The following is a 12,498-nucleotide window of genomic DNA, read 5'->3' on the forward strand; positions in this document are numbered from 1 at the left end:
ATGGTTCAGAAGAGCGTTACCTTACTGAGCTCTGGGAATAACTCCTGGAGAGCGATGTCAAGCAGCACATACGTCATCTGGAAGTGACAGATGAAAGAGAAACGGCACAATTAGCAGAAAGTGGGAGCATTTGAGGAAATGACAGCAGTATGTTAGATTAGTTTGTACCTGTTTGTTTAGCAGTGGCTGCTGAATGGCATTGAAAAGCATCTTGACGCCCTCATACTTTGCTTCCTCGCCGATACATTTCCCGACTAGATCTGAGAAACAGCGCACATCAGTTAGGGATTATATGATATGCTGATTAATCCATATTTAACTCATATCAATATTTGCAGAAATATGTGTTTTCTCCTCCCTTTTAGATGTTTACTCTCCTAACTAAACTATATGGTTAGTTGCATTTTATTATTTGTATTTATCACTGGTACATATAAACCTTCAAATGACAACACATAACCAAATCTGCTGCATCTCGACATGCAGATCTAGCTTTTTCTTGTTTTTGGGCTCTACTAGAATAGGTTTTCATGCTTGAATGTTCAAAAGCACATTGTTTTTTAATATATTTGACACTGTTGCAGCACCTCTCTTCCCAGTCTGTCAGAAACGTTTCCCGAAAGCATCATTAGCCAACTATGGTCTCAAGTTCCGTCGTTATCAACATAAGCCGAGGTTCCACCGCAGGAACTTTCCCCAGGAACTGGGAACTTTGGGGTGGTACTCTGTGTGTTTCCACCGCAGGAACTTTCCCCAGGAACTAGGAACTTAAGGGTGGTACTCGGTGTGCTTCCACTACAGGAACCAGGTTTCGGGTAAAACATTCCCCCTCTGAAAGTCCCTGCTTGTGAGGTAGTACTTTTTCAAAGTTCAGGAACTTTTGGGGGTGGGACTTGGGCACTGATTGAGTTGAGTTCATGCCGCATTTTGATTGGTTGATTCCGCACAGCATTTCATTTCAACTGGGAGGAGCAGTCGCGCGCAGTCCTACGTCACCGGACTAACTTGCCGAAACCATAGTTCCAACGAACATTTGCAAAAAGCATCGCAAACTTAGATGGTTGGAAGTACAACTCGAGCTGTGCTTAGAAGCATAGTTTCTTGTTAAATGACATGTTGCCTAAAAGAGATCGTGCTCTTGGGCACAATAGGCAAGCTAACATTCATTACATTCTATATCTTTCTTTCTATTTAAATATATATATATATATACGTATCTCCAACGTATGAGGGATCCCGCGACGAATCAAACGTTAAATAAAGCAAAATGACATGGAACAAAAACAGCGAAGTAGTCATTAGGTGGCATGTTCGTTACAGCAGCATTTTGGAGATCTCGAATAAATTAATAAGCAGAAGTTATTACTCCACCTATATTGTTGAGCCAATGTGGTTCAAACGACAGAGGTGCGACCATGTTACTACAGTTTTAGGAAACAGTCGTGACTAGTTGGTCTCCAACGATGCATCGTACTATGGTAGTTAATCAGTGAGTTACATCGTTGTACGGGAAACACAACCCTGTTTAGTTCCTGTCTCTTCGAAGCCCCTCCTTCTGAAAAGCACAATGTGCTCTGATTGGTTGGCTGGATCAGTGTGTTGTGATTGGTCAACTGCTTTGAGCGTGTTATGGAAATGTCACACCCAATACGATAACCGCGAGTTTAAGCACACTACTAAGGCTACGTTCACACTGTCAGTTTATATCCGATTATTTATTTATCCGATTGGAATCTGATCAAAAGGGATTGATGTCCAGACTGTGTATCTCAACTGTTCAGATCCGATTTGTGTGTCCCGTGCTGCTCTTTCATTTTCCAGAATATCTGCATTGGTTTTTCTATGGCAATGACGTTGTGATGGTAGGCATATGTGGAAAAACAACAACCGCAACATGGAGGGGTTTGCAATATAGATGTTGTCTTATTTACAGCATGATAATGTGTATCCGCCGCGCTGGACTACTGTGTCTAATGAAGCCGCAGCAGAAACATAGAGGCTGGTGTGTGTGGCTGTATTTCATGCTGTTCTCCACCAATATCAAAACATGTCCCCGGTACATATACAAAACATATCCTCATTTTCTGCTCGTTCTGCACTTTGTAACAACACACCCTTTAGCAGTGACTTTTTAGCATGTTTCCTATAACGTCATGTTTACATTTTACGTGGCGTGATGAAGTCACATAAACCACGCGAAAACCGATCAGAGCGGTCAGACTAAAATGGATTTCCAGAAATATGATTTGAAGAGGATTTCAAACCACATATGAATGAAGCTTGAAACGGATTTGTAAAAATCGCATTTCATGTAATTTTTTGCCGTTCATACTTTCTAAATCCGATCGGATATGCACAAAAATCTGATTTGGACTGACAGTCTGAACACAGCCTAACGAACTCAGCCAGGCCTTTCCCATTTGTTTTTAAATATGAACTTAAGACTACAAATGAGGTGTTTCAGGAAATTCAAAAATAGTGATTAATGAAACAGTGCTTCAGAAACAGTGATTAATGAAACAGTGCTTCAGAATAATGCTTCAGAAACAGTGATTACTGATATATAAAATAACTCCCTGTAGAGTGACTTTGTGCTTTGAAACTACAGATCTTTTTCATGCTCAAACAGCAACATTACACACTAAAGGAAGATGAACATGTAAATAAATAAAAAAGATGAATAGGCTTTTTTTTTTAAACGAGATGTCACAAACAAATGATAACTGCGAGGTACTATGAGGTACCTGGTAGGTATTTCATCATCTCCTCAAAGGTCTTCTTGGCTCGTCTCTGTTTGTCCTCAGGGGAGCGTTCCTCTGTGCTCTCACAGAAAATAGCATCTGCAGTATTGATAATCTGATCAGTTAAAGTACACAAATCCACCCATGGTCAACAGTACAGCACAATAATGAACTGCTTCTGGAGGTATACACCAACACTGCACATTCCTAATTCCTAATAAAACCCACTTGATTAACCTTATCAGTTGTTTGTAGAGACTGCACTGCCTTCCACTTCAAATGGTTATGCCCTTCCCTCACTAACTTGTGGAATGTATGTGTGCTTATGTTGTGCAATTGCCCACTACTGGCAGAATGCAATGGGTTTTAAAGCCCTAAGTCCTTGATCACTAGAAAATCACGAGTCTGAATCCACTATGGGGTTGAGGTCTGTGTACTTTTTTTTATCATTTCATTTCCTGTTTGGAACGAATATAGCAAATTACATAAAAAAATATTTGCACTTTGCATGGATGTTCATGACAAAATATAAAGAAAAAAATATGAAGAAAAACATCATGGGTTACCAGTAATTCCCAGAAATCAAAATAGATCAAACTGACCCACAACATAATATAAGGGATAGATGCTTCAGGCAGCTCCATATCCAGAATGCAATTCGACTGTGACATCACTGCAGATTGTGCTTGTGTAAGTTTTCCCCAACAACTGAAGCATATACAGTACCTACAGGCCTTCAGGATGGAGCATAAAACTAAATCCTAAGGAAAAAAAGGTAATTAATAAATCAGCCGGTCCGTGTACTTTTTGATCATTTCATTTCCTGTTTGGAACGGGTAGTTAAAAAAAACGAAAAATGAGATTTTGGCTTGATTTTCCATTTTTCGTTTGTGGTTTACGGGTTCGATATTTCATTTGCACACGTGGGCGGTGCTGAAACGCCCCTTTCATCTGATTGGTCAAAACGCTCCGCCTTCAGTAAGCTTGAGCTTTTCTTTCTGTCAGGCAGAATAAGAGTCAGTACAAGTGCAGCACTGACAAATGCACTTTAATAAAATAATGTCTGAAACCACCACTCACTGTTAACTACACACATTATTTGAAGCAGAAATATGTTACTGGTCACGTAATTCGTGCTGCTGAGACTTGTACTATTTATGAATGAAATTCGTGCATTTATTTGTCATTTAAACTGATGCAAACAGGGAAAGAGAGTAGAAAACACTTATTATCCTGTCGCCCCCTCTAGTGGACAGCATTAAGTATTACGGCCTTCATTGCTCAGATAACGCAAGTCAATGGATTTTTTGGGAGAGTAAGTCTGACCAGTTAGAATAGATAAAAGCGAGTCAGACCAGTCTGAAGGTCTGAGCTGACTTTGGTGAAGCATTAAAGTTCTAGGCGGCGTCAATTTCTCATAATAATTATAAATAATTATAATGTTTAAATACATGCTGGCTTTCTCAAGCCAACATATTAAAGAAAACTCAGAGAAACATCGACCAATTCAGTATGTAATAAAATTGTATTAGTTTTATTATAAAACTAATAACATTTTAAAGGTATGCAGTATTAATGTACGTTCACTTCTAGCTTCTCTCTTTTCTGTCTCTTTCTTTTCATGTGAACTGAGTAGGCTACACATGCTTACATTCGTAAGTATAATCTTTATTTCTATTCAATTTTCAAAATTATTTATACATATGTCACACACCTACCTGCCTTTTGATGTAAATAGAAGACGAGAGTGGTAATGTTACAGACATATCATGGTACCGTTCAGCCTATTATTGATTTTTATTTCCACTTCCCTTTTATAGTTAACAGTGAGTGGTGGTTTCAGACATTATTTTATTACAGTGCATTTGTCAGTGCCGCACTCGTACTGACTCTTATTCTGCCTGACAGAAAGAAAAGCTCGTCTGACAGAAAGAAAAGCTTGTAGCTTACTGAAGGCGGAGCGTTTTGACCAATCAGATGAAAGGAGCGTTTCAGCGCCGCCCACATGTGCAAATGAAATATCGAACCCATTAACCGATTTGTAAACCACAAACGAAAAATGAAAAATCGAGCCAAAATCTAATTTTTCGTTTTTTAACTAAACTAAAAAACGAATAAAAGAGCTGGTTTTTATTTCTCGTTATTCCGTTCCAAACAGGAAATGAAATAATCAAAAAGTACACGGACCGGCTGATTTATTAATTACCTTTTTTTCCTTAGGATTTAGTTTTATGCTCCATCCTGAAGGCCTGTAGGTACTGTATATGCTTCAGTTGTTGGGGAAAACTTACACAAGCACAATCTGCTGTGATGTCACAGTCGAATTGCATTTTGGGATATGGAGCTGCCTGAAGCATCTATCCCTTATATTATGTTGTGGGTCAATTTGATCCCTTTTGATTTCTGGGAATTACTGGTAACCCATGATGTTTTTCTTTATATTGTTTTCTTTATATTTTGTCATGAACATCCATGCAAAGTGCAAATATTTTTTTATGTAATTTGCTATGTCAGTATTTCACTTACGCTCTGAGGGAATTTACATAAATGCATTTGGCAGACGCTTTTATCTGATGAAACTTACACTGCATTGAAGGTGTACATTTTGATAATTTTATGTAATGTATGTTCAGTTTGCTGGGAGTCAAACCCAAGATCTTGCCGTTGCTACTAGTGCCATGCACCATTTGAGCTTCAGGAAAACACAGAACAAAGGGGAAGTGCAAAGGGAAGTCAGAAAGTGGATGTTGAAAGTTAAGTGTGTGCTGTCCGGAAATGCATGGGTCAGATACTGATGGTGTGCCTCCAGGAACTAACTAACGCCATTCTGTCTGTCTGTTCGGGTAGAAGTTCTGGTTTAATGTTGTTCATGACATGTTCAGGCAATATTTGTTTTGTAGTTTTTAGATACAGGTATTACAGTATACATTAAAAACTTGAAGAAATGCATTTATAAAGGTGGACTTAAGCATACAAACCTCGCAACAGAGTGATGAGGGAGACGAGGCGATGCTCTTGCATGAGCTGGTCTAATTTGGACTGTAAATAATGCTCTACGTACGCCTCTAGAGTCCTCTTCAAGAGAATACGACCTCCACTAAGAAAGTGATGCAGCCAATCAGGCATGCGAAACACCACGCGACCTGTGGCAAAAAACAGCAGCATAAAATTAGCCATTAACAACTGCGACATACTGGTGATTACCAAAGAAAATAACTTTGACTCGTCCCTCAGTGCTTAAAGAATTAAAGGGGTCATGATGACATGGATTTTTTATTCTTATTTTAATGTTTCTTGAGGTTCACTTAATGTTAATACATTTTGTGCACAAAAAAAAATATTTTCAACCTTCTTTCTGAAATGATCCGTTTTTAAGGTGAGGCTCCTTTAATGCTTAGACCCTTCTGAAGTCTGTACAGAGACATGAGGCCCTATCTTGCACCCAGCGCAATTGACTTTGTACACCGACGCATGTATCATTCCTATTTTGCACCCGACGCACAGCGGACTTTTCCCTCCACAGACGCACGTCGGTAAATTAGGGAATGAACTTGTGCTCCGAGGGCGGTTCAGCGAAAAGAGGAGGCGTGTTCCGGCGCAAACGTTCCCTGGTGCTATTTTGCAGGTTTAGAAAACAATTCCGCCACAGACCAGGAAAAACCTAGTCTAAAGTCAGTGGCGCGTTATTCAGATGCTATTTTAAGGGCGCATGCTTGGCCATAATGTAGCGTGTGCACAACACGCATACACTTTGCTTATCTCATCTACACAGATGCAGCAGTTCCCATTTTTGCAAACCATACATAATTACAAGGAAAAATATTACCACACGAGGGAAATCATTGTGGTGTCCATGAAGATGTGAAAAAATAGGCATAAATCTAGCTTACACATTTACCCAAATTATTATACGCCTGTTTAACCGAAGCTAATTTGGGTGTGTTTCTCTGTGTTTTACGGCCCTGACGAGAACGTCGGTCTCCTCGGCTGTGAACCGCTCCTGGCGTGCGCCTGGCAAATCCGCCGTTATAATAGCAACCCGCCATGGAACAAGCGCGCCTGCTCTTAAAGGGAATGTGAGATGACGCTCTGATTGGTTTATTGCACGTTACGCCCAAACCACACCTATGAGTAATGAAGCTGCTTCAGACCAACCCATTTTAGATTTGCGTCGGGCGCAAGAGTCATTTATCCCGCCGGTATAATAGCAACAGAGATCCACCCACAAAGTTACTTGCGTTTCGCGTTTGATACTTGCGTTTCAGATCATAAAATAGGGCCCAAGCTGTTTAAACAACGCCTCAAAGCAAAAGTTCTTTCACTCGTCTATTTGTCCTGTTGTCGACAGATTCAAGCATGTGGAGTATGTCAGAAACTGAACAATCATCTGTATACCGTATCCAGTGTAGACAGCATCAGTGATTATAATGGGTTCTATTTGCTTTTGACATGACACTCACATCCAGTGTAGGCAAATATCAGCAGTGAAGCGCCTGAACGCCAGTGGGCGGCCCTATAGTGTGATGTATCACTATTCGCCGATGTCTTGCTCTGGAGGCAGTCATATGCAAATGTATTTTCCCATGTGACATCACAGATCCCACAATATCCAAACGAGCTGTTTTTGGAGCTTGATTAAATAAATTCTTTGTTTATAATGAGAAGGACGGTTTAAACTATGAAACTTGCAGGATGTTTTAATGGTACAAAGGCAAACTTAATTTCTCATGTCATGACCCCTTTAAAAAGTGTCACGTCTCATTTGGTTTTCTATATATGTGATTAACCAATGCCATCTTGAGTCTATTATTCACACAAAGCAATCATGCGACTTCAGGAGACTTCAGGAGAAAGTAATCTGGACTACTTTTAATACACTTTCATGATCCAAACATGGGCACTTTGAACTGTTACTTTTGTGTTTTTTGTAAAATAAAATTATAATAATAGTAACATCAAACAGGTGAATACATTTTCATTAGCTGTCGAACTACTAAAAGGATGTGTATACCTTCTGTATTTGCTCTACAAATGTTTTACACAATATATGTTTTTTTTTTTTTATCGTTTGGATGAATAAACTCAAGTTTGTTTGAATTACATACACTCACCTATGAACATCATATAGTCATATGAACCATCAACCTCCATCAGCTCCATGAAGTAGTTCTGGTTGTGTTTTCTCTCTACGCCTTCAGGCAGATTGGCATTGTTTCTGTACACCTCATTGAACAGCTAAAATGACATGAGGAGAAATTGTATTTATTAATGATATTAAAGATACACAGACAATATGACAGTTTGATTTCTTTATTTACTCATTTTAAATGATTTGTGATCAGTAAATGGATGTCCAAGACTATTCCCTGTTTATTGAAGAATAGTTTATATAGTGAATCTTTCAGTGAAAGTGTACCAGTGACCTGTACAAAACAAGGTTTAGCCCAAATAATATTTCAACTTCACCTTCAGATATTTCAAAATTGTAATATTTCACTTTTTTGTAATGATTAAAAAAAATGTAAAAAAGTGAAAACATTTTGTTCTTATCAGTTACAAGGCTAGTACAAATATTATCAATGCTTAGAAAATCTAAGAATAACCATTTCAAATTTCATGAAGAATTGCACTGCAGTAATGTAAAGATTTAATTGAGACTTAAATATGCCTTTCCTTGCTGTAAAGAAGCCTTTTTCAAACTTGGTACACAACTCCAGTGATCGTCTATTAAAAGGACAGATAATTATGAAAAAATGGGCTTTTAAGCAGCTGTTCAGAATTTTTGTAGAGTATACATGTGCTACAATAGTTTTAAATGTATTTTTTATTGTGATAAAGCAGCCAGAAAAGTATTTTCGTTCATATCAAATTCTCAGTTGTAAAGGACTCTGATAAATTACATGATATAATACATTCAAATACATTACGGATATTTTATATCTGAATTCTGAGAATGTAATTTTTCTGAAAGAAAGAAAAATAATGCATTTATTGAAACTAAATATATATATATATATATATATTGAAATAAAAAAATCTATATTTTAGTTTTATTATAGTAACATTTTAATATTTTTAGTTTTCATGTTAATTAGTTTTTTTTTTATTTGTGCTTTTGTCATTTTATTCGTTTTTTTATTTAAATATTGCTATTTAGGTTTATTTATTTTTTTATTTCAGTTTTAGTTTTAGTTAGGTAGTTGTAGATTTATTTATTTGTCTTTATTAATTTTAGTGTTTCAAAATAAACTTATTTCAATTTATTGCCATGGAAACATTTCTAATTTTCATTTAGTTTAACTTTTTCAACTAATATTTATATTTTCTTTTATTTCAGCTTTATTTCAATGAACAATTTTAAATCCAGATCATTTTAGTTTTAGTAAACAACAATAGCCCTGCTTCATACAGCGTCTTTTTCGACATTGAAAATACAATTTTCCACAGAAACGTTTTGTTCACAAATCACACACATTTTTCAGAAAATGATCCACATAATCAATACTTAATAGTACTTAAGGGGTTATGGAAAGAGTTATGGAAAGAGTAGCAAGCGTACCTTTTTATTATTTTCTGCAGTGGGGCTGAGGATGGTGAGCTCAGGCCTGCTGGGTTTGGGTTTAGGAGATTCACAGGAACTGAAGAAAGACTGGATAAATGGTTCCAGGTTTTGCCCTTTCTACAGAAATCAGTGAGAATAGACATCATGAAGTCATATGAAAATCATTCTATGCTTGTCAAATTTTGTGCAAAAAAGTTATTCATCAGAAAATAGATGTGTGTGAAATTTTATTTACTTCATTGTTTCCTAGTCACATTTGTAGCCAAACTAACACATTAATACAAATACTAGTATATCTGACATTTTAAATATCAAAACAAAGAGAAATTTATGTAAAGTGTATCATTTTTGCGTAACCAATCAGAATTGCAAAAAATAATGACTGTTGTCAAACAGGTTACCGGAATGTCCCAAGACTTTCATTAGGTCAAACAAGACAGTCCTGTCCCAATAAAGTAATAAAGAAATTAGATTAATAAGCAAAGCCTTAAACTGTACATCTGGAAAGAGAACATTTGGACATAATGGCAGCACTCAATGGTACAGCTGCAGTGAAAGAGTAATTTCACTTTATTTTACAGTCCTGTTCCAAGGGATGAGTATCGCTAAGGTTTTAACGGTATTCTTATCGTTCTTTTTGTTATATTTATTATTTATAAAAGAAAAGGAACAAATTAAGAACATAGTTAACATTGCTTTATATTCTGAAATGTAAAATCTTCTTGTAAATGCACCAGTGTGCAGGTGTCTTTTGTGTTTTATTTGCATAAGATAATATACAATAACAACACAGAAACAAAGTACAAACAAATGGTCAAATAAATATATACAATAGAACAAGGATACAAATGAAATACAGTGCTTTAATTTCAGGAAGGTCTCCTAACATTACTGATCAGGTAAGAATATGGCCTACAAAATAATCAAATGTAAAATAACATTTCATAGTTTTCACTGTATAAATTGATATAGTAATGCTTATTAAAGCTAAAGTTATGCATTCAAGAGATGTTAGTAATTTTCTCTTTGCCTTGTGTTGTTTGATTCACATTAATGGCGCAGTCGTCAGCAGGTTTATTATGCTGACGCCACTTTAAGACTGAATGCAGATCATACATATTTTCTCCCAACTATTTACGCCCATTTAATACATAAACTGTATTTAAGTAAATACTCTCCAAGCCGGTCATTTTGAAATATTTTAGTGTTTATTTGGTCGTTTAGACGTGCACACGAAGCTAGTGATAAGTATAATTAGTGATAAGTATAATTTGCTTGTACTGTAGTTGCTGTCAGTTTCGGAGCGCACACACATAAACCACCTTGAAGTTGGAAACAGTGTCTCTTGCGCAGATTCTTGTGCTTTTAATAGCTCTTTTTATTATCATATTTTACAGCTATCACCAATTGTGCGGATTCTGACGTTAAGTTTGGGTTTTAGGGAGGAACGAATGCGCACCGCTGTGAAGCGAAGGAAGTTTTTAATAGTTTTTACCTCAAATATCTTCTTTTCATAATCCTTGGAACCAAAAATTAAATTCATAGGCCTAAAGTGTAACCATACGTTTGAATGTTTATTTCTCTCTGTCATCGTCAGTTATTAAGCAGGGACTTTCGTGTTGTGTGCGCTGTAGCTCTGCGTGAGAGATCTGTCTCTTCTGGATTGCGAATAGCAAAAATGAGATCAATCAGGATACAAATCAGATATGTGCCGATGCGACTGTCATGTAAACAGGCAGTTCGGATTTTCTGAGGCATTAAGCTATCTCTGTGGTTTAATGACGAGAGCAACGTCGTGTCGTCGTAGGAGAGGAATGTGGACAAACGTTGACACAACATATCAAAGGTTGGCTTGCTCATCCTAAAATTTGGGACCCTCTGCTCCTCGTTAAAGCCCGCCACAATATGCTCCCGCCAGTCCTGAGATCTCTCTCGCACACAATAACTTAAGTATATGCGCAATGATGATGGCCCTTTTCGTCATGGTGATGTTTGGTGAACTTCGCATAGGCCTATATCGCAAAGCTAGCATCAAGCATATTTCGCGTTTGTCCATCTGTGCAAGAACCCACTTTAAGCATGCACAATGTTTCAGACAGTATGGCAAGTGTAAACACATCAATTGGATATGGGTCACAACTGAAAGAACGTGTAAACGGACAATCAAAAAAATGGGCATCAAGACCTGCAGTGTAAACGAGGCCTTTCATAATTTAGCCCCGGGGTTAATTTAATACAGAGTTTCGGTCCCCATCCCTACCTGTTCCCCATGTGCACACTATATACTTATTATAGCAATTACAATAACTGGGTAATAACTAGGTACTAACCCTAAACCTACCTCTAAACCTCACCTTAAAGGGATAGTTCACCCAAAAATGAAAATTCTGTCAGTAATTACTCACCCTCATGTTGTTCCAACCCCGTAAGACCTTCGTTCATCTTCTGAACACAAATTAAGATATTTTTGATTAAATCTGAGTGCTGTCTCACTCCTCCATAGGCTTCTAAGACACTATGGGCCCTATCTTGCACCCAGCGCATTTGACTTTGTACACCGACGCATGTATCATTCCTATTTTGCACCCGCGCAAAGCAGACTTTTCCCTCCACAGAAGCACGTCGGTTAACTAAGAAATACACTTGCGCTCCCGGGGGCGGTTCAGCGCAAAGAGGAGGCGTGTTCCGGCGCAAATGTTCCCTCATGCTATTTTGCAGGTTTAGAAAACAATTGCGCCACTAACCAGGAAAAAATTGTTTAGTTTAAAGTCAGTGGCGCGTTGCGCATGTTATTCATATGCTATTTTAAGGGCGCATGCTTGGCCATAATCAATGTAGCGTGTGCACAACGCGCACTTTGATTCTCTCATCTACACAGAAGCAGCAGTTTTCATTTTTGCAAATCATACATTATTACAATAGATAGATAGACAGACAATTTATTATAGAAGCATACATCTAACTTACACATTTACCCAAATTATCATACGCCTGTTTAACCGAAGTTAATTTGGGTGGGTTTCTCCATCCCCAATGTCCCTGACGAGAACGTCTGTCTCCACGGCTGTGGACCGCTCCTGGCGTGCGTCTGGCAAATCCGCCGTTATAATAGGAATCCGCTTTAGAACAAGCGCTCCTGCTCTTAAAGGGAATGTGAGATGTCGCTCTGATTGGTTTATTTCACGTTACGCCCAA

The 12,498-nt window shown here is 37.7% G+C and overlaps 1 protein-coding gene across 4 annotated transcripts in view; it reads right to left on the reverse strand.

The window, feature by feature from the left end:
* Positions 1-12,498, reverse strand: part of snx14 (sorting nexin 14) — a 62,654-nt gene that overhangs the window by 533 nt on the left and 49,623 nt on the right. For 3 of the 4 annotated variants that reach the window (XM_082147894.1, XM_082147893.1, XM_082147891.1), the window contains 6 exons: positions 9,301-9,420; positions 7,853-7,976; positions 5,720-5,884; positions 2,745-2,840; positions 169-260; positions 21-77 (listed from right to left, as the gene is read on the reverse strand). In XM_082147894.1, coding sequence (XP_082004020.1) covers positions 21-77; positions 169-260; positions 2,745-2,840; positions 5,720-5,884; positions 7,853-7,976; positions 9,301-9,420 — 654 coding nt within the window. The remainder of the gene's footprint in view (positions 1-20; positions 78-168; positions 261-2,744; positions 2,841-5,719; positions 5,885-7,852; positions 7,977-9,300; positions 9,421-12,498) is intronic. The other variant, XM_082147892.1, reaches the window with a different exon arrangement.

The sequence above is a fragment of the Leuciscus leuciscus genome (assembly GCF_965113295.1).
Source record: "Leuciscus leuciscus genome assembly, chromosome: 19".
NCBI lineage: Eukaryota > Metazoa > Chordata > Actinopteri > Cypriniformes > Leuciscidae > Leuciscus > Leuciscus leuciscus.